The sequence below is a fragment of the Lontra canadensis genome, unplaced genomic scaffold (genome assembly GCF_010015895.1).
Source record: "Lontra canadensis isolate GAN:19392208 unplaced genomic scaffold, GSC_riverotter_1.0 scaffold6, whole genome shotgun sequence".
Classification (NCBI taxonomy): Eukaryota; Metazoa; Chordata; class Mammalia; order Carnivora; family Mustelidae; genus Lontra; species Lontra canadensis.
The window spans coordinates 26,592,495-26,614,961 of record NW_022631000.1 but is presented as its reverse complement, the minus strand read 5'-3'; the positions used below and the strand labels follow the sequence as shown (position 1 = coordinate 26,614,961).

At 49.8% G+C, this 22,467-nt stretch overlaps 1 protein-coding gene across 1 annotated transcript; it reads left to right on the top strand.

Moving 5' to 3' along the window:
* Positions 1-5,139: 5,139 nt before the first annotated feature.
* ZIC4 (Zic family member 4) lies at positions 5,140-21,649 on the top strand. Its single transcript, XM_032852432.1, is given in 6 exon segments — positions 5,140-5,274; positions 5,276-5,296; positions 6,462-6,546; positions 13,080-13,697; positions 18,237-18,558; positions 20,685-21,649. Coding segments are annotated over 6 exon segments (1,170 nt in total). The 5' UTR covers positions 5,140-5,151; the 3' UTR covers positions 20,686-21,649.
* The last annotated feature ends 818 nt before the right edge of the window (positions 21,650-22,467 follow it).

The window sequence follows — 22,467 nt, the reverse complement described above, 5'->3', positions numbered from 1 at the left end:
GAAAAATTGTTTCGCCACGATTCCTTTTCCTTCTTGCAGTCATATACACTCTCTCCTTTTATCCCCCCTGTCTCTCCCATTCCCTCTCCTTCTCCCATTCCCTCTCACTCTCTATTTCTATCTCTCTCATCTCTCTTTTTCTCTATCTTGTCCTTCTTCAAACCTGCTCTTAGCTGAGCGATTTAGCTACTCGGGGCGTCTCCGGGAGTAGGAGGTGGGGATGGGGCTGGTAAACACAGGCACTTCCAGAATGTCCCGATTCAGCAACTTTCTTTTCTTTCTTCTCCCCTCTCTTCCCCAGCCCCTTCAAGGGCAGCAAAGGAGGCTTTTGTTATTTGCTCCTTTTGAAGTTTGCTTCCCTCTAGCCTTGTCCCCCTCCTGTTCATAATTTAGGATCTCGGTAGCACACGGGCACTTGGCTAACTATTTACAAGAAATGTGATTTCTCAGGGTAATCGGTTGCCTCATTTTCTCACTTTTATCAGATCGATAAGGCTTCCTGCGCTCCCCGCTCCCCCCCCCAAAAAATAAGCACAGGTGGATGAGAGCTTTTAACTTTCCAGGTTGTTGAGGCGGCATTTTTTGTGTGGGGAGGAAATTGGAAACATTGTTGCGGAGTTGGTGGTTTGTTTTTTTTTTTCCTTCCTCTGCAGTGTTATTCTTTTTTCTTCCTTTTCCCTAGTCTCCCTGGTCTGCCCCCCACTAACCCCCTCCTTCTGCACTCCTGTTCCCAACCGAGGCCCCTTTCATTCAGGTAAAACTGTAAATTTCCCAACGCGCCATTGTTCTTCAATACTGCCCAAAGCTCTCTAGAAATCCCCGAATACTTTTTTGGTATTTAAATCCCCGATAGATAGGACCAATGTAAATTTTGTGACATTCAAACCTTTTCTGGTTCACAAATCAGTCACCCTTGTCACAGTTATTGAAATTCCGCAACTCGCCACACCAGGACGGTGGAAAAAGCGGGCGCGGTCTTTGTTGCCGACCAGGCTTTTGATCGCCAGAGAAAATTTACTTACCTTCAGATGAGTGAGCAGAAAAAGAAATAACACTCCCTTTGATTTAGTTAGGAAAATGCAGACATTTGGATTCAGTGCAAACATACAACACTCGCTTGTTTTCGCGATGCGGCCCTCGATTAACCTGTCTTTGCCCAGCGCAAAGTCTATTCAACAACTGCGCGTAGTTGCTTTTTGTCCCGTCCACAAAGAGCCATTGACTATATATTAAAATGATTGTTGAAAGGTAGAGGAGTATGGCACTTAAAAGCAGGGGGAAAAAAATCCCTGTGACTCAATCAATTAAGGCGGGCAACATTTATGCATTTCAAAAAATGCACGCAGATGCGGGGGGTTGGGGGATGAAGGTTGCATTTCTCGCAGCTCTGTTTAAAACCCAACAGCCCGAGCCGGGCCGAGGGTTTAGCTGAAGCGTCTGCATATTCATTAGGTCTAATTATTTTCTAGTAAGGAAAACACAAAAAGCCAAGAGTCGGAATCCTTCAATTTGCCCTTTGTTTCTAACTTCATTTGGCTTCTTTGCAGCTGAATCAGAGCCCTAAACTCTTCTCAGACAAAGAAACCTCAACTCATCCTTTCACTGGCGGCCCCGTTGGGAAACTCACCAGTTCCCCAGCAAGAGGAAAATGAAAATGAATATTTTTTGCCTAGTCGCCTGCGCTGGCCACACTGGCTGGAGGAAGGCAGGGTCAGTGTCGGCCTCTTCTTGCCTTTTTAATTTTCTGGTCTTTTCATCGACTAGATTCTCACTTGGTGGTGGCGGGCTGAATTGCCCTTTCCCTGGCTCTCTCGGCTCAAAACTCAACTTGTGTATCTGGGATGGTTTCTCGGTGTCTGAAGGGACCTGACCAGCATTTGTACTTATTGTGCTGGGAAATAGAAAATTGAGAGAGAGAAAAAAATCATATGTTCTGCTCCAGCAACAAGTCTGAATATAGCAGCCCAGCCTTCCCTGCCAACTTTGAGTGGAACCAGTATGGGGAACAGAAGGAAAGGGCTAGGGCTCAAGGGGTGGTTTTTCAAAACAAACAAACAACAACAACAACAACAACAACAAAAAAGAAACAAAAAAAAAAAACCCCAAACTATTATACGGTTTGTTCAAAAAGATGTATCAGAACTACTCAGTTTTCTCTGCTGTCTACAGAGGAAAGTTGAATCTTGCCTCCACTGCAGTTGTAAAAACCTTATTTGCAAGGAGAAGTTTTCTCTAGAGACTGTAGTGCTCTTACTAGGGAGAACAAATATTGAACCCACCTCGCCTGCCGTTCAAAAAAAAAAAAAAAAAAAAAAAAGGGAGGGGAACGGGGGGGGAAGGGTGGCGGTGGGGGGGGGGGAGGCAAAGTAATTCTTCAAAAAAGAAAAGTCAGTCTTCTCTCTCCAGTCCGTGGAAAATCCAAGGGGGACGTTGACAAGAGGGTATTTTTAGGAAACGCTTCCAAATATACAGGGTAAGAGTGAATGTGAGGAAAAAAAAAAAAAGTTGTGGGTTGTAGAAGTTATCAAGTGGGATTTGCGGCGCTCTCTGCAGGAAACGCAAGCGGCTCCAGTTCAAAGCCACATGCACCAACGTGACATATAAGCCATTAAAATATCATCCTGACGGCTCATTTCTGCTTCATCATACATTCCCTAACTGCTTCCCGAAAGCTGGAAAAGGAGAAATGAAGGATGACCGCCTCGCTGGAACCACAAAAGAGAGGCTTGGAGGGGTTTGTGGTTCCCCCTCCGCCACCCCAAAGTGATGTGCAGAAATGAGGAGATCCCGGCAACAGGTGGAGCAGGGTAAGTGCCTGAGTCCAGGGGGCAGATAGACCGAACCTGTATCGCCAGTTGCTGGGTAGCAAGCGCCCTTAGCGGGGCCAGTGGCACCCAAACCCCACTGGGGAAAGAGGCCCAGCTAGACTTTCTCCCCATCCCCTCCCTCATTTGCCCCCCAACCGTGAGTGTAGGCCCCACCCCACTGACACTGAGGGGAGGGGGGGCCCTACCGCGGAGGGGCAGCGCTGGGGATGAGTCCATCTTTTCTTCCCTGGGAGGGGGTGGGCAAGGAGGACGAATGGGGCTCCCACTGGCACCCGGACCTAGAGCAGCTCGTTGCCCACCCGCCTATCCTCCCCTCCTTGTAAACTGCCTGGGTGCCCTATTGTGGACACAAGGAGGGGAGTCGTGGAGGAGAGCTTCCTTTGCTCCAAGTGAGCGGGACCCTCGCCAGGAGAAGGGCCCTGCAGGAAGCTTCTCTCCCTGCTCCTGCGAGGATGGCAGGGAGGGACTCGGCTTCCCCTTTCCAGGGTCAATGGAGCTAAGTTAGCCTGGCAGGCAGCAAGATGATGGGACTTCTCCGCCCCAACCTGACGGCAGATGCCGGCTGGGTCGGCGATGGGGCCGGGATCCGCGCCCTCGCGCATCCTGGTTCTGCCTCAGGACGTCGACCGCTGGGATCCGCTCTCTGCGCGCGGCCGGCCATGGGTTTGGGATTTGGATTTCTTTCTTCCAAATGCGAGCGAGGGCTATGACTAGCTCTCTGGGGGAGCAGGCCGCAGTAGCCTAGAATTCTGGGCACTACCTTAGACATCTAGGGACACAGGAAATTAGGGACAAGTGAGGCGGGAACAGAGTTGGTTTGTGAAAGAAAGCTAGGACTGCCTCAAAGGGTTGACCGGGAAGTTTGGGGTTGATGAATGAGGTGGGCTGTCCATGGGGACAGCTGGGAGCCAGCAAGGTCTTGGGAATGGAGAAGGGGCATTGAGGGGCTTCACCTTGGCGGGCACTGTCTGCAAGAGACTCCCTTTGGATTCCAAAGTCACATTCCTACCTTCTTACGGACATCGTCGGCCTCAGAGCAACCCAAATCAAGGCACCAACTTCCTTCCCTCTATCTAGCTGTGGACGGGTGGGGGGTGCGGGCGTGTTCAAAGGGAAGATTAAATGTCTCGGCTGATCCTTCAGGCGACTCACAACATAGACTCTACTCTGGGTACACGGAGGTCACCCAGCCTTCAGTCCAGAGCAGGGAAACCCAAGCTAATTCCTCTAGGGAACAGAAGAATGAGAAAAGGCCAGCACACAACCCAGCCTTGCTGCCCGACTTCCTGGGGCTGGACAGCCGGATGGAGGGAAGTCGGGGAGATGCCGGGGCAGCTGGCAACAGCAGGCCGCCAGCAGAAGCCTGATGTCTTTTGGGTTTCTGATTGAGAGCTCCCAGGCTGGCTGAAGGGCTCCTGCTCTGCACCCACCCCAGGTGAGCTGTGGCTAAAAGGCGGGCATGCCTTTGCCTGTGCGCCTGGGGGTTAATCAGTGTAGAGCAGCATTGATGGCTCGGGGACTGAAATCTCTGGTTTGGGAAGTGGACTGTAGGTGACCTCTGACCTTGGGCAGGCCTGCCGCTGTCTAGGGAGACCTCACAAGGTACAGCTTTGGTGTTCCCCCAAAGAAAAATGGTGCCTTTTGCGTGTACCCGGGGGCCCACCTGCTTGGCCTCCCCCAGAAAGATCAATTACCATTTTTGGCTGCCATTCCTTCCTCTCCTCAAGGTGTGAGGAGGAAGATAGATTCCAATAAATCTCCAGGTTGTGCTCTGAATCCTGAACAAGTGGCCCCGGGACTGTGAGGAGACAAATCAGGAGCAGTCATTTGAGGAAAACCTCACCAGGCATTTTCAGAGCTTTTATATCTCTGGGTTGGTGGGGATCTTAGGTCCAGGGGCCCAGGGATTGCCCCCATATTCTTTCATCCCACCTTCAGTGAGATAACCGGCTTGCTCAGTGGACTTAGAGTTTTAACCAAAGGAGACAATTTTTTACCCTGATTCCCTATACCAGTCTGGTGATGGAGCTACTACAGAGAAGCTTACAGTGCCAGTTGCCAGTCCAAAGTCCAGCCTCTGCATCTGTTGGCATGCCTGTGGGTTTGTAATGCACAAAAGACTTCGAGGATCTGGGGGTAGAAGTGACCCAGGCCTCTTAAGGGGGGAGGGGAGGGACTTGGGCAGCATTGTTGGTGGACGGGCCTCTCTAGGGAAACTCACACCCATTTCCCTCTGAGGCAAAAAAGTAAATTCTATTAGTTCCAACCAACCAGGACTTTTCCTGTGCCAGACATCCTGCCATGAGGAAATTTTAGAGCGGGTATGCCCAGCATGCCACCTTTCTGTAGGAATGTAACGTTGGGCCTCCTTTCTTTCCTGATTTGTGCAGGAAGGAGCTTATTATTTGGGGGGACAGAAGCCTTTTGGTTAGAAAGAATTGAAAATAAATAAAACCCTCTGGGAAAAGGTGAGTCTATCCCCCGCCCCCACCCATCAGGCTTAGACCTAGAAAAGAAGGGAGATGGAAGGGTGAAAACACACAAGCTAGTTCAAACCCAGACTGGGGGTTGAGGGAGAGAGAAAGAGATCTTTGAGCATAGAGAATTGGAAAGGCTTTGAGATAGCAGAGCCCCATTTGGATTTGGCCTGTGGTTCAACAAGTTAAACAATCGCTTGTTCTGTGGGCTGGAGTGTCAAGACAGGCAGACGTCCTCATTGACAGAGGGCGTGCTGTGTTTGTCCAGCCTGAGACCTTTTCAATGACTGTTTGTCTTTCTAGGCCAAGCGAGGGTTGGGGCTGGGTGGATCGACTCTGTTTTGCTGTTCCACTGTCTTTAGCGTTGTCTGACAGATGCAAAGGTCCTCAGGATGGGTTTCAGGCTTTAAGATGGCCAAAGCCTTGGTAGCATTATCCACAAAGTGAATTTGATAAGGGATGCAAATATAACAGGGGGTTGGGAGGTATTTCTGACATTATTAACTAAGAAAAGGAGATAACTAGGACCAAATGATAGAAATGACACTTTTTTTTTCTATTATGGTGGATTTTATATTAGCTTCAAAAAATCAACCAATGATGATTTCCAAATGCGTTTGGAGGTGGAAGTCATATGACAGTAAATGTTCCTATACCACTATGGGCAAGATGTACAAATTTACAAGGAAATTTCTCTCTTCTTAATTCCAACACTTGTACCTCAGTTTTTAACCTGATGTCCCAGAGGACACACAGCCCTCTCCATTACATTTCACTAAATTCAGAACACTTAAAGAAAATAATGGGAATTTCTTATAGAATAAATTTAAATTCTAGAAGTCAGAGGTGTTTGAATGCTGACTTGTGCTTAAATTCTATCTACAAGGGAAATCAACAAATGAGTTATACCAGAGAAATATCTAGTAGGGAAAAGATTTTTAATATTTTTTAATCACAAAGGCTATGTCATTTTGCAATAAATATGGGTAGTTCCCAGCAGAATCCTCTTCTTTCATTTTTAAATTTGAAAATGGTCTATGAAAGACTGGAAAGACTCTTCAGACCAACACTGATACATTCTGGCCTCACAATCTTGCCATGCAAACATGTATAAAATTGTTTGACGAGTGACTGTCCCTTTTTTCTTCCCAAACAGGTTCAAAGTCAGAAAATGAGATACAAGACTTCCTTGGTGATGAGGAAAAGATTACGGCTTTACCGAAACTCCCTGAAAGAGTCTAGTAAGTTAAGATCCTTTTTTGAATATTGGTTTGTTTAAGTTATTTTTTTAAGTGGGAAGTTTTGTTTTGCTTTTTGGTTATGTTGGGTTGTGAGCTTGGAGGTGTTTCTTGAGTTCTAATGAAACTGAGAACAACACCTTGGTATTTGATGCATTTGCACACAAATCAGCTACACATCGTCCCACCAGCAGCCAGCTAATCCCCCTCAATGCCTACTCATCTGGACATTCTAGAATTAATATTTGACGACTCTCTCATTGAAACAACAACCCCTGACCTTCTGTAGTTCCACTGTCACATTATTCTATGACATATTCATCTTGGATTCATTTCCAGACGATTTGATTGGAATGAGGTTTGACATGTATTGGCTTCCATGAAAGGAGCAGACTTTGATCTTGGTGATGGGGTTTACATGATATGCATCATCTTTACCAGGGACACCAGCCTTCTGCAATGTGGCGGCAACTATGTTCCCACAATGTGGTGTCTGAACAGGGAGTGACTGACAGCTGCTCTGTCAGGAATACCTTCATTGTGAAGAATTTAATTTAATATTCCATTTAGAATAAGCATATGATTTAGGGTTGGGTGTTTTCCCTTCTAGGCGCTTCTAGTTTCCCTCATTTCATTCAACTACACCACCAGCTGATGGTTGCCTCCAAGGTATTCCCTTGTCAGAAGGAAAAGCAACCTTCTTAACAAAAGTTAAATGGACAATTCAGGAAATAGCTTTCTTCTATTATTTTGGGATAATTTGATGGCAGAATTCTCAAGAGACATGTGGTTATTATGTAAATTCAGTTGTTTTAATTCCTCAGTGCTGTTCAGGAAGATCCTTTCACCATGTTTTTTAATCTTTTTTTTTTAAGATTTTATTTATTTATTTGACAGAAACAGAGAGAGATCACAAGTAGGCAGAGAGGCAGGCAAAGAGAGAGGGGGAAGCAGGCTCCCTGCTGAGCAGAGAGCCTGACTGGGGGCTCCTTCCCAGGACCCTGAGATCATGACCTGAGCCTAAGGCAGAGGCTTAACCCACTGAGCCACCCAGGCACCCCCCATGTTTCTTAATCTTTTGTCCAAAGATATTTTTCAGAACCTTTGCTTGGAAATTAAATTTTATCCAAATATATATTTTTTCATATTCAGTTCCATTAATGATGATTAAAACCCAAACTTCCATAGCAGAGAAGAGGAATAGCTTCATTTATCTCCAAAATCTTAGGTCTCATCTCCTTTGAACAATTTGGGCTAGGACATACGGTGGGCTCCTGGGTCTTAAGTTATTTATTTATTTTTCATAAGACTAGAGACAGCCTCTCACTGCAGGAATCTAAAGTCTGTCTGTGAATAGCCTATAAAGAGACTTGTCCCTTGTTTTGGTGATAACCTGGCTAGAAACAGGGAAAAAGGACTGAACAAGTGACAGCAGATCTAGATGCAGAACATTCAGACAAAAAGGCTTGCTCTTGGCCAGGCTCTGTGCAGTGGCCATCAGCTCCTGGGATCCTGCTCGAAGCATAACCTGAAACAGATAATCATCATTTAGCATTTCTTTAAATATCAAAGCAGAAAAGTAGCCCAGCTATTGATCTGAAATCTCCCCTATTTCTTTCCTTCCAAAAGAGAGAGGTCAGACATTCCCTATTGAAGTCAGTAATGGAAGGAGCTCTGGCAGATGGTAGGGCCACCAAAAGTCATATTTCTATACAACAGGCCCCCAAAATCACTTTGACCAGGCTGAGGTGAACAAAGGTGCTTAGGGCAGGATTCTGGACACTGGATGAATGTTTGGAGTCTGGTGGTGGAACTTGTTCCAAACGGCCCCCTACAAAAGCCTCCAGTGCTTCTTTGCCTTCTGCTGAAGATCTCTGGGCTGCAGAATATGTCTCTTTTTTTCTGCACATCAAGCAGGAAAGTGAACTCAACAATGCTGTAACCCCCAGCATGGTTAGAAATAGAATGCTCAGCCAAGCATTTGGTACTGGGAGTCAAGGTGTGAGATAACTTTCTGAAAGAGAGGAACAGCACTCTTCAGCTTGCCCTATCAAGTCAATGAAATCTGGACTCTTTCTTAGCTGGCACTGGAAGACTTAAAGAAACAGCTCTGAAAACTAAAACATCTCTCCCTCCCATCAGTTCCCCACCTGTCATCTACAGTTACCCAGATACTGCTTTAGAGCTTTTTTCAGAGATATGCCTTGAAGATCCTTATGTAATTACCCTGAGTTCCCCATCTATAAATGCTAGTAGGTAAAATGGGTTTGTTTTTTCTCCATGTCTCTGTCCGTGGGAAAATGTTCCTTTGGGAGAATTCCTGGCCCCATTTCTGTATTTAGCCAACATGTGAACCATGTGGCTCCAAGGAATTTGTATGGATCAGGCAGCCTTAGTGACCTACAGGTCAAGTAACCTCTGGCTACTCAAGCAGCATATACCCTGGATGGGTCCATATGTTTTTAGTACAAGAGAATGCTGCATCTGGGAAGGAGCTCTATGGGGCCAGGTTACTGTCAGTGAATTTGGCTGAATCAGACCTATCTGCCCTTTCACTGTTGGCACAAAAAGCCACACACATGTTCAAAGTTTTTCAAGGGTAAAGTTAGTATGAGTATGCAGCATACTAACACTCTACAAGTATAAAACCTCTGCTTCTTATCCCCAGAGTCTACAAAAACAGTGCTTAGAATTCAAGGGTCCACAAACTTGGAAGGGGAAAATTGTATCTTTATTTTCACCACCTTCTAATGGATAGTTACAGTTTTTGTTTTTGTTTTTTTCTAACACATATGTTGTTAACAAAAACAGGACTATTAGAGTTCACTGGCATCACAAGGCTTCCAAAAGTGTCCATGGACCAAAACAACCTAAATACCCCTGTTTTCCGCTGTTATTCAAAGCTTTTGATGCGATGAAGTCACAGTATATATATTAAGGGATCCATTTTTGTGCAAATCAGATATTTAATGAAAATAAAAGTGGATGATGAGTTTGATAAACATCCTAAACAGTAGGTTGCAGATCACGGAAGTTCAGGTGGAAAGGAAAATATTTTTATTGCTGGACTACTGCTGAAGTATCTCTGCACTTAGGCCTGAATGCTACAGGAGAAGCTGACTAAGCTCTATGTTGAGAGATGGTTAGGAGAAACAGCTGGAGAAGGGATCCCAGGGAAGAGCACACTCCTTTTGGGTTTGAGGGGTTTAGATTGTTTTTCTGGGTTTTTTTCTGGGGGGGCGGGGGTGTGTTCGCTTGTTCATTTGTCCTTAGAAGGCCTTCATGAGTTCAGCCCAGACTTGCCTAGACAGCTGCAACATTCAACAGACATCTGAGTTAGGGGGAGCCTTGAAACCACTCTGAGACCCAGCCTGACCATCATGTTGAGGAAGGGAAAACAAGACAGGGGACAAGAGAGGAGGCTTCTGTGAGCAGAAGGGTAAATTCCAGAAAGTGAGAGTATGGGAGAAGGTAAAAGCCGGGAAGGAGACAAGTCCTCAAAGTCTAGTCTCAACACTAAGTAGAAGTCCTTGGTTTCCAGAGCAGAAGGAATTTGGCTGTCAAAAGCACGCCTTCAACATTTTCTTCTCTCTTCCCTTCTCTTCTCTTCTCTTACGTTCCCTTCCCTTCCCTTCCCCCTTCTTTCTTTCTGTGCTTTGCTTTGTTTTGTTTTAATGCTAAGGCATCATCTATTGGTTGCACTGCATAAGCTCTTCCGGACAGCCAGAGGAGCAGAAAGACCTGGACTTGTCAAAGCTGAGAGAAAATGTGAAAGTTAATCCCTCCCTAAGATGTGACCCAGAGCAGGGAACAAAACATTAAATGAAGAAAGTCTCAAAGAATCTGCCAACCATTATAAATAAGTTAATTATTTTTTTAAAGATTATATTTATTTGGCAGAGAGAGACAGTGAGAGAGGGAGCACAAGTGGGGGGGTGCAGGGGGGGGTTAGGAGAGGGACAAGCAGGCCTCCCATCAAGCAAGGAGCTCCACCAGGGGGTCCATCCCAGGACCCCAGGTTCAGGACCCTAGCCAAAGGCAGATTCTTAAGAACTATGCCTCCCAAGCATCCCTAAGTTAATTATTTTTAAAATTTTAAAAGGAACCCCCTTTACTAACTAGGAAACGTGTAAGAATAGTTCTTGGTGCTGGGGATGGGTGGGACAGCTCAATCAACTCCGAGTCAGACTTCCTTGCAATCTTGTCCAAACTTCTCACATCTGCTAGGGATACAGGGTCTTTTAAATCCTTAAAACTTCTCTTAAAAATCCAAGCCTTTCTCTGCTCTGGAGTCGCTTTCAATGGCCTCTAAGGAAGCCCAAGTACTTAAGTTGGCATTTTTGGCTACAGAGAGCAAGGCAGGCAACAGAGCGAGCAGCCCTTTAAATCCCCAAGCTGTGCAGCCGGCCCTAGCCAGTCCGCGGCGCAAACAAAGAACACTTGGATACACTAGGCCGAAACGGAAAGGGTTTTTTTGTTGTTGTTGTTTGGTTGGTTGGTTTTTTGTTTGTTTGTTTTCCCCGCCGGCCAATCCCCACCCCAAAACGGTGGATCCTCAGCCCCGGAGGGCGTCGTGTGAGAACAGGCCGTGGGTCCGCAGTCCCTTGCACAGCCTGGGCGGGGAAACTTGGCGTGCACTCTTCTCAGAGCCCTGAAGGCTAGCGAGGAGAGAGGCAGAGACTGCGGCCGCAGGCAACAAGTGGTGAGAGCTGAAAATGGAAGTGATCCCCAAGGTCCTTTCCCAAAGGCTCCAATTGGCTGCAGGGTACAGAACTCAAGACCGCAAACTGACTGGGGAGACCACCGGGTGACGGAGGACCTGTTTCTCCTTGAAGCATGCCCCTCGCCTTTGTTTCTTTGGCCACCCGGTCCTCGAGACGAAGGGATTTGTGGCGAAGAGGACTCTTAGCCCCCCTTGAGAGGGTAGCGTCTTGAGAGGGTAGTGGGTTCGAGGTCTTCGTCTCCTGGGTCATCACTGCCTCAGGCCCACTCTGGCTTGAGACTGGGCGGGATTCTTAGGCTGGTACTTGCAAGGAACTGGCAAGGCCAAGTGGAAAGAATAGAGTCGGGAGGAGGGAAAGCGGAAGGAAGAATAAAGAATCCAAGGAAATGAGAGAGAGAAATGAAGGACACAAGAAATTTCGGCGAAAGCAAAAAAATAAAACCCAAAGGCTGCTAGGCTAGGAGTTCGTCTGCTCCGGGTCGCATAGTCTGCAGTCCCTGGAAACAGGCCCCCTCTTCCTCGGGCTCCTGGGACAAACTGATGAAGCAGGCCTCCATCCTCGCGCGCCTTGAGCTGCCCTTCAGCCCCGGTAGGGCTGGATCTGCCCGTCTAATAGCCCGAGTACTTTACGTACAACGCAACACCCCCTCCCTGAAGTCGTGGTGAAAGAAGGCAGAACCCAGCCCCGCTCACTTCCAGGAGCAGTGAGGCAGAGCAGATCTACTCAGCTTTCGAGAAAGGAGGGGGAGGGGGCTCAAGAGGAGAGAAAAGAATCCGTGCCCGGGTCAGAGCGCATGAGCAGTAGGAGCAAGAAATGCTGGGGGTAGTGTGGGGTGAGGTGGAGATGCGCGGGAGCAGGAGTGAGAGAAAGAGAGAGAGAGAGAGAGAGAAGGGGGGGAAGTAAGTGTGTGTGTGGTGTGTGTGTGATGTGTGTGTGTGTGTGTGTGTGTGTGTGTGTGTGTGTGTATCCGCGTGCGGCGGGACCTGTCATTGCTGACGTCGGGCCGGGCTGCGGGCCAATAGGCGACCTAGGTGATTGTTCCTCTCCGCGGGCCCGGGCCGTGGCCCGGAATCTCTATTCACTTCCTCACGCGTCCCGCTGCTACCTCTGTAGTGTACTGGATTTCAAGTAGACATTAAAGACCACGGGGAGTGGGTGGGGGACACAACCCGAAACTTGAGGGGAGAAAAAAAAAAAAACTTTGCATAAGTTTCTTTGTGGTTGTTCTTTCCTCTCCCTGCTGTCAGCTGACTGGTGTGAACCGCCTGACCTAAGGGAGCTCTGGGGAGCCCGGGACGGGATGTAGCAGGCCGCGCTTTCCCAGACGCCTAGGCACTGAAATTAGTATATATGATCCAGAGGCTTCCGCCACCACCACCTAAAACATCACCATTTGCCTCACGTTCATTCCCCCGCAGGGCTCCGAGACCCCGATCGCCCCAGGGAGTTGGCTGCCAAAGCACGCTTGGGGCTCAGGTCGGACCCCTCTGGAGCAGAGCCCGGGGCCCCCCAGAAACCCACACACTCAGCGCTGCGCTCCCTACTGCCCCTTCCACCTGCCCCGCAGCCTCCATCCTTCTCCCGCTCATGGAACGGCAGGGGGCTCTACCGAACTGCCGCCCAGCCTGTTCGCAGCGGAGGCGCTTGGCCTCTCACTGTCCACTCCGTTCGCTGCCGCCTCTGTCTGGCTCCCGGTCCCAGTGCTGACGGCAGAGGCCGTAGTGTGGCTGGGCTGGGCCTGCCCCCCGGGGCCTGGTGGAATGCTCAGCCCACGCCGCCCGTTCTCACGAGCGCTATTTGTCTCGACAACAGGTAGCAGCTCCGGACACCATGGCCCCCAGCTTGCTGCCGCCTCCAGCCCCTCGGTGTTCCAGGGCCTTCAAGAGCAGCCGCCCCAGGCCTCCCCCAGCGGCACTTTGAACGGACTCCTGCGTCTGGGGTTCCCTGGAGACATGTACGCGCGACCCGAGCCCTTTGCGCCAGGGCCGGTGGCCCGCAGCGACGCACTGGCAGCTGCCGCGGCCCTGCACGGCTACGGGGGCATGAACCTGACCGTGAACCTCGCCGCGCCCCACGGTCCCGGCGCCTTCTTCCGCTACATGCGCCAGCCGATCAAACAGGAGCTCATCTGCAAGTGGCTGGCAGCGGATAGCCCGGCGCCCCCGCGCCTCTGCTCCAAAACTTTCAGCACCATGCACGAGCTGGTCACGCACGTCACGGTGGAACACGTCGGCGGCCCGGAGCAGGCCAACCACATCTGCTTCTGGGAGGAGTGTCCGCGCCAGGGCAAGCCCTTTAAAGCCAAATACAAACTTGTAAATCACATCCGCGTGCACACGGGCGAGAAACCCTTCCCCTGTCCTTTCCCGGGGTGTGGGAAGGTCTTTGCTAGATCAGAAAATCTCAAAATACACAAAAGAACTCACACAGGTCAGTATTCGGCACTGTCGGTCTCTTGCGGACCCTCTGGGGAAGCAGGCGGCCTCTTCTGGGCCCTCGGGGCTGGATTTCCTCAAGTTCCATCTGGGAGGAGGGGGGATTTCTTGGTGTTCCATGAGCCAAGTCCATAAAATATTAATTATGCCCTTCTATTAGAATCACAGAAGTTTCTCGAGGCTGTATGTGGGGAGGACAGTGCAGGATTTTTGCTCTTGGGGAGGGGGCAAATGTGAACGTGCTTGGGTCTCTGTGTGTGCAAGTGTGTTCCCTATCATCGAGTTTGATTTTTCAGGTTTTAAAATGGTACTGTTCCTCAAAGTCCTAAAGACATAGAACCAATTTAATTTTCCTGATCTATTTAGAATCCTGTCGAAGGTGCTCTTCCATGGGGTGGCTGACCACCACCTGAACTGAGGGGTCATGAGGCCGTTTGTGCCTTTAAGATTTAGGGTCTCATGGGCTAACTTTGCCCCCGTTTTGGAGCCTTGGTGACCTGACACTTGGGACATTTGACAAACCTTTTTGCTTCAGCAGAGATCCAAGGAGACTCATCTGCCTTAAATGTCATTTACCGAGCTGTTAAGTGAAATGGGGACATGTGTCAACCGCATCTGTTAGTTCTAGTTAAGAAAAGGAGCCTGCTCAGGAGCATGCAAAGTTGAACTCCTCTGGCCAGAAGCATCTCTAATTAATGCAATTGCAAGGAGAAAGTTTTCACACTTCCCAGAACAGCCTGTGAAGTTACATTAATTAGTTTAGCAGCCAACGTTGTACTCTCCCTAGCTAGGGTTTTCCTCACCCAAACTCTCTGGAAGTTTAAGAAATCAACAGTTCCCCTCCTCTATTTTGGGGGTAGGATAAGGGAACTAGTGGGGAGAGAAGAGGATGAAATAAGTTTCAGGTTGGTGCCCCACTTCTCTTACTCTCTTGGAGCTCTACCTTACTCACCTCTATTCTTGGTGGAAATACTGTCAAGTATTAGTTGCAGGACTTCCCCAGGCTGGCACAGCTGGGGAAAGAAATTTGCCAAGCCCGCTTTCTCTCCCAAACCTTGCATCTCAGGGAAGGACCCTGGCCATGACACTGGCACAGGAGGAATCCAGACCAAAGTTCACTCTTAGCCTCCTACTTTAATTACATAGCATATCTAGAAATGTACAGTTTTCCCGAACTGTTCCCAGTATCCTTCCCCCCACCCCAGGCGCGCAAGCATTTGTTCCCCCTTCGCAACCTCCGAGTTTTATCCCGGGGGAGGGGAGAAGTGAGGCCCCATCACCTCCCACAGTCTCGCTACTCCAGGAGCTGACTGCCCGTACTGCGAAGATAGACACCCAGTCCTGAGCCAGAGAAGGAACTCATTTTTAATGACAGGGTTTTTTTAAACAAACAAACTTTTACTGCTCTTTGCCGGCCTACTGTTTGAAGTCCATGAAGCAGAAAATGGTTAAATTCTTAGTGCAATCGACCTACAGCAGAGAAGCAAGTTCAGTGCGCCTGGGCTGGCTCAGGTTTGCGTCTATTCAGGACAGAATTCTAAGTGCGTCCTTTCCACTGGCAGTCCTGATTCATTATCGCTGGAGTTAAAAAAAAAAAAAAATCTACTGAGCCTCGCTTGCTCCGGCGTTTCCTTCAAACCCCCCTCCTAAGTAATGAAAAGAGAGAGAGAGAGAAGAGAAACAAAAAACAAAATGTTTCTCAAATGGCAATAGACCTCACTACAAATTATTCATGAAGACAGTTCTCGATTCAACAGGAAAATAATTGCCTTTTCAAATATTAATGGCGTTTCATTTCCTCGAGTCGCGGAAGCGGCGAACAGGAGCTGATTTCTCAAGAGTTGAGATTCTCCCGGATCTGAATCCCGGGCCTGGCTTCGGAGGCAGCTGCCCCAAGCCCAAGCCGAAAGGTTTCACTTTGTGGCGGTCACAGCAATCCCGGAACAATGGTGCCGCCGCGAGGGAGATGCGGGCCAGTCGCCGCGCTCCAGCCGGACCCCGCCGCCTGCCCCCCTTTCGGGGGCCCTCAGCTGGGAGATTGCCCCACCTTCCTAGGCAGTCTCTAGAGAGAGGCAGGGCTGGGTATCCAAGGTAGAAAGAGTCTGCGCCGGGACACAGACGCTCGATAACCTGGCCCAGCCACAAGTGCGAGAAAATGGCGCTAGCGGAACTGCGCCGCAGCTTGCGAACTTTGTCAGGCGGGCTTGGCGCAGGGCCGGGGAGGAGGCCTCTCCCGGGTGCTGAGCCTCAGGGAGGGGACTCCGGGCCTTTCAAGACTTAACCCCGGGCTAAGGTTGAGGCCGCTCGGGACGCGCTGCCCAACCCTGCCTCTCCACATCTACCCACCCACCCATCCAGGGCGCAGCGCCCAGATCTGGTGGGAAAGAAGGGGGCGGGATGCAGTGCACTGGGGGTGTGAGTGGGAGCGCGTTGTTAGGCAAGGAGTCCAGGGAGCCTCCTGCAGCTGGGGAGAGGCCGGGAGGGCGCGGGGCAGGGGGCGCGGCCTCACCTGGCATCCCTGGGGGCTCCGAACTTCCAAGCTGCTCGGATCACGTTCAGTGCCCTGTTTTTTCCCTCTGCTCCTCGTCTGGGATGAAATCATTGTTTCTGTTTTACATGAATGTCCAACGAGATGCCCACAAATGGGATAAGTGTGTGTGGGAATATTTGGGGGGGCAATCAACCTCAAATTCTATTCCTCCTCTGTGTTCTCAGCAAATCTTGTTTTCTTTTGCAGGCCCTGAACTGCATGGTTCTTTTAAGTGATTTTAGAAAGAAAAGAAGGAAGGGAGAAAGAAAAGTTTTAGTTTTGCAGATGCCAAAAGGGATCAGAGGGGAGAAAACAAGGGGCAAATAGGGACACTGATGTATTCTCCATCTTTCTCGGTTTTGTTTTTGTTTTTAATAAAATGGTACCGGCGTGCCGAGAAATGGCAGAGGCCAGCACCGCCCAGTGCTCCACTGTACTAGCAGTACTCCTGCAGGGTCAGGACGCAGCGACCGGTCGGTGCCAGAACCCTGGGCTCACAATCCGCAGCAGCACGGAGGCGAGGGTTGTGCGCAAACCTTTGACTCCGCCTGAGCTGCAGCCTGGCTCAGCACTAAGGTCTTTGTTTGTTCAAACCTGCCCCAAAGCACCCGTCTTTCCTGGAAGCGGCGGGAGAAGCGACCACAAAGGCAACAGTCTTCCAGCCATGCATCTCTTTCTTAGCCAGACGCTTGGTAGCCTTTCTCTCAATCTAGAGCGCCCAGTGGCATGCATTTGTTTAAGACGCCTAGATACTTCCTCCCCACCTTTCCACAGCATCTGCAGCTCCAGCAGGAACCTGGGCTTCCAGGTTCTTGGGGTCTTTTCCACCCCTACATTCCAGCGAATCCAGCCGCCGGTGAGCTCCGGGATTGGGGCTCGGTCCTCGGCGAATATTTCCACCCTAACGCGCGCTCGCGCCTTCCCGCGGCTCTACAGGAGATCGCACCGCGGATCCGAGCCCCAGGCGGGTCTACCCTGGCTGCCCGCTTGTCTTCCTGGCCTGGTCTTATCTCAGCAGCTGCGCTCATCCGGAAACCGCCGAGCTCAAGAGTACGATTACGCGAGAGGCCTCGGATCCCGCTTGGCCCGGGAAACCCTGCAGCGCCCGCCTCTCAGCTTAGACCTGCGAGGCCCGACCGCTGGGCGTGGGTGGTCTGGGGAGGCTATTCGACCTCTTAAGTCATTTTGGACTGGGAGAGCCGGCTGCCCGCGGCAGTGTCTCCGGGAGGCCGCTAGAGCAGCGTAATAAAATATTATTGCCGGCGCGCGTAACTGGAGGGATTCCGGACGGTTTAGGCAAGATTTGAAGAATGCTGCTAAATGTTTGCCCTCAGGGGGTAGAAGGGAAGGGGGAGGGGGCTCCATTTCCCGTAAAAATCGCGTCTGAAGTGAATCATTGCTCAGAATACCTTTCCCTGCAGCACGAATCCACATTATGCATATGCCGTATGCATGGGCTGCGCATCTTTAAATTATTCCATCGCCTTGGCGTTTGCACAAAACCTACTTTAGGAAACAGTTTGGGCCAAGGTGGGGTGTGCGCGAGGTGAACCGCTGGATGGTGTGTGTGGGGGGGGGGGCGGGGACGTTTGGCTAGAACCAGCAACTTTAAATTAAGCCGATGCTAGCTCCTCAGTCAACTTAGTTCGGGCAAAGGTACTTCTTGGCTCCGGGTGGGGAAATTTGGAGGAAAACAACCGGAATGGATCACGATGGAAACTCGACAAAGATGGAGTCTTTGTCGCTCCTCCTCCTCTGTACCCTCCCCCACCACCCCCTGGCCCAGGCGGGAGAGGGGGAGGGGTGGCGGCGTGCTGGAGGAAGCTCGGTGCGCGTTATGAGCGGGAGAAGGGGGTGCTGGTCCTGAGAGGCGAAAAGGAAAGAGGTTTCTGAAAATCTTCTGTGGGTCTTTTCTAAAAAATGAAAGAGAAATTGAGAAGGGCGGTGAGGCCGGGCCGGGGCCACGACCCACGCACGCTAATGTCTCTGCCTTGCCTCCACCAGGGGAGAAGCCCTTCAGGTGCGAGTTCGAGGGCTGCGAGCGGCGCTTCGCCAACAGCAGCGACCGCAAGAAGCACTCGCACGTGCACACGAGCGACAAGCCATACACGTGCAAAGTGCGCGGCTGCGACAAGTGCTACACGCACCCCAGCTCTCTGCGTAAGCACATGAAGGTGCACGGGCGCTCACCGCCGCCGCCTAGCTCTGGCTACGACTCGGCCACGCCGTCTGCCCTCGTGTCGCCCGCGTCGGACTTCGGCCGCGAGCCCCCGGTGGCCTCCTCGGCGGCGGCGGCGGTGGCGCGTGGCGCCGAACTGAGCGAATGGTACGTGTGTCAGGGCGCCGGCCCCGCCGCAGCTGTCCCCGGGGCGCCCCCAAGCCCCCAGCCACCACCTGGCCCAGTCGCCGCCACTGCCTCCGGTATTAGGGCTGCTGCTGTGGTTGCCGCTTCTGGTACACGGACTGCTAGTCTCGGCGGGGTTATTGAGGCTTAAAGAGAGGGTGAGGAAGGAAGAAAGGACGGGAAGGAGGAAGAAAGGAAGGTAACCATAAAAGGTTGTTAGAGTTCGTATAGGGTATTGATATAATGTCCGTTATTTTGAAATATAAATATGTAAATATGGTTCCCATATTTATTCCACAGTCACACCAGCACCCTCCACCCACTCACACAGACACCCTCGAGACTGCGTGGCGTGACCCCAGTGTTCGTGTAGAGCAAGTACAGAAAGATACAGGGAGAAGGGGGAAAAGACACATTAGAAGAATTTATGTGCAAACTTGGCAACTGCAGGCGGTGAAATTAAGATCACAAAGTCCTCTCCTAGTTCACAGAATGAGAAATGTTTTGCTCAAGGCCTGGGTGGCTGGGATTGCCACCCCTACTCTCTTCCCAGCCCCCATTCGGAGTCTCCTCCAAAGTTGCAATCGCATAGGGTGGCAGAGGGAATTCTGAGCTGATATCTTGCCTGTTTCCTTCTACTTTTGCCTCCCTACATTTCCCCCCTCCTTCAGCTATTGAAACAAAAATGCACAAGCCACAGATCCCAATTTTTCCAACTATTTATACAAAGGAGATCAAAGGGAGAGGGGTTTAAGCACCTAACCCTAGGCATCATGTGCCACTCTCCCACAGACTGGCTCAAGCACACATATTTATCTGTTTGCCTGTCCGTCTGCCCCGTATATATTTTATACTGGGGTAGGGTGTGAGTCCTAACAACAGAAAATTCAGACAAAAGAGTGCTAGATGGGCTTTTGGATTCAGTACTCGGAAGACTCCGGGGACCAATCACGCTCTCCCCACAACACACCCCCCCTTGTAGAGGTGCTGCCTGTGGAATATTGTGGGTGCTTGGCACTGGGGGTACAGAGTGGGCCAATGACGTCACTGAGCCAAGGCTTCCACAGTGAAGGGATTTGGCCTAGGCAATAGTGTCTGGATAAATCACACCAAAAAAAAAAAAAAAAAAAACCAAAAAAAAAAAAACAAAACCAAAACCATACAAAACACACCTCACAATTGTTGGTCTTATTTCTAAAAAGCTGTGCATGTGGTGGGGAGTAGACAAGAGATGCGCTGCAATGATAAATATTTTAAAGGTAAACACCCAATGTATCTAGATTGAATGTATATTCTATACGCTGGGTACCAAGTCCCCAGATAAAGAACCAGATGTTGGTGGCAGAGGAGAGGAAAGTCTTTGCAATTGTTGCCCAGCAGGGGAGAAATCAGGGCCTGTTTCCCAGTCTACCACCCTCTGCAGGGAGGATGGGGCTAGCCTAAATCCTTGCTAACATGAGGGAGGAGGGTAGAAAGAAAAAGAAGGGTGGAAAAAGCTTTGATAGCCCTATCCCAATCCCTTAAGAATTTAGACACAGGTAGGGCAGTGATAGTCCCACCTAGGGGGAGCCCCCTAGACTGCCCAACAAACAAGTCCTGGTCCTGCCACTCTGCTGGGTTTTCTTCTACACTCTTCTCTTCAGACACTATGTGACAATTTTCACTCCTGCCCTGCAGCCCCATTTTCATGAGATAAATGATGTCCTAACTGTGGTGGGATTGTTTTCATTATCCCTAATAAAAACCAGAATATTCGAAATATATCCTTAGCGAATCCATTCTTGTGGAAGTGGTACTGCAATCCCCTCCCCCACCCCCCTTACCCATACAATAGAGTCCAGAGGCCGCCTGGCCAAGGGCAGGCGGTCTGCGGCAAACAACTCGTTCCCATCGGGAAACGACCGCCCCACCACCAAGGTGCAGAGGGCATCTGAAGAACTTGCTTCTTCTGACGTTAAAAAATTCTCCCCTCTCCAAATAGGATTCATTTCTTTCTCTTCTATTTCTAGACCGCGGTTTGCCTTCTACTCCAATCCAAAATAGTAAAATAAAATAAAAATGCTTGGTCGGCCACTAATAGCCTTTAATTTTTCATTTGCTTGTTACAGATGTCCACCGCGTTGCTCGCAAGGTAATCTCGCCCAACGCAGCTGAGCGCCCGCATCTAGCGCCTGCGACATCAAAGGGTCCGCGCACAAAGCAATGTTTCTTCGCCACGGTGCATCTTCATGGTAAGTTAGGATTTCTATGGCAATGGGCAAGTTGCACTGAAATCCTGAAAGGCCGAGCCTGGAGCCCGTCCAGGCTTTTCATTAAGGACATAATATTTACGTCTAACAGGCCTTTTTTCTTGTGTATACAAGTATATATTTTTGTTTGACGCGGACTAAATCATTTTCATTTAATTTCCGGTAAACAAAACCCACGCGAATGGGCACTTGTTCCCGATCATAATAAAAATGGATAATAATGTGAGGGAAGAAAAGGGCCGCTTGAATCGCCGCTCAGTCCTCTTTGTTTCTGCTTTCTGCGGTGATCAGAGGGCGCATTTGGGTTTGATGGCGAGTTTCTAAAGGCGAGGAAATGGTTTGTAAGAGGGGAAAGAAAAGGAGAAAGGTCTAATCAAGCTCGGGTTGTTCAAAGAGTCGGGTTTTGGGGTTGAAAGTGTGAGTTTGACGGTGCATCAGTATGCCGCGTTAGGCTCGCCATGGAAATGCGCGCGGGGAGCGGCCGCTTCAAAGGCGGCACACTTCACTGCAGACACTCTATTAAGATACATTTGCGCTGACCTTTGCTTTCACGCCATTTAATACTGTCACTGCGTTCTCCAGTATATACTTCCTCTTTGGGACCAGCCTTGCCCGCGTTTAGGGGTTCACCCCACACTTCTGTGGGGAGGGGTCGCTTCTGTGCCAGGGACGCCTTCAGGAAAGGGAGGAGCCGGACTCCGTACATCTTGACTGCGCCCCAAAGAAGCTCCTGGGTCAAGAGTAAATAACTTCAGGGCAATCTCAGAAGCTTAACAAATGAGCATCCCCAGCTCCATTTTGTGCAAAGCGCCTCTCCTGCAACTTGAGCACCTGAATTTGAAAGGCACTTGTGGAGGGGGCACCCTGGATGATGAGGTCGGTGGTGGAGTTCAGACTGTGCCTTTGGGACATTTCCACTCTGGCCCCCAGAACAGCCCATTCTGCCCCTCCATCCCAGAAATCTCTTGCAGCCCCAGCCCCACACTTGTTTCTCCTGGCGTGGGGTATAGGATACCCCTCAGGCCTACTCTGGCCCTGGGCATGAACTCAAGAGCCCAAGGCCAAGGGGATAGGGAAGATGGCAGGAAAGTTAGAAGTCCATGTTCCCTTAATTGTCTTGTTGTTTATTTTATCCAAGTACCCCAGTGAATAGGGGAAAAATAAACACGGTGAAAAAAAAAATCAAACAGTAGAGTCTTCTTTAGTGCCAGTCCTTGTGGTTGAATAAAAAGGATGGTCCGCTTTCTATTGAGCTGAGAAATCTTTGAAGTGGGAGTTATTATCTGAGACATTCCTGCTTGTCGTCCTAACAACGCTGATGAAACGTAAAAGGTTCTTTGTCAGCGATTTGTTCTCCTCTCTGTCAAACTCCCTCTGCCCCGTTAGTTTCAAACCGTTTCTAAAGAGATAAAATCAAACTTCTCTTAAAAAAAAAAAATACATGCACACTACACCAACTGATAACTTTAGGACTAAGTCCTGCTACAGAAAAAACAAAAGCAACACAGAGACATCAGGTCCAAGGTCTGTGAAGGTGCACAGATGTTGAGGGGGCCCTTTACACTGGCTCTGGAACAGGGGGGAAAGAATGCAGAGAAGGTGTAGGCAGAGGGTACATACCCCAAGCACACACTGTGTGTCT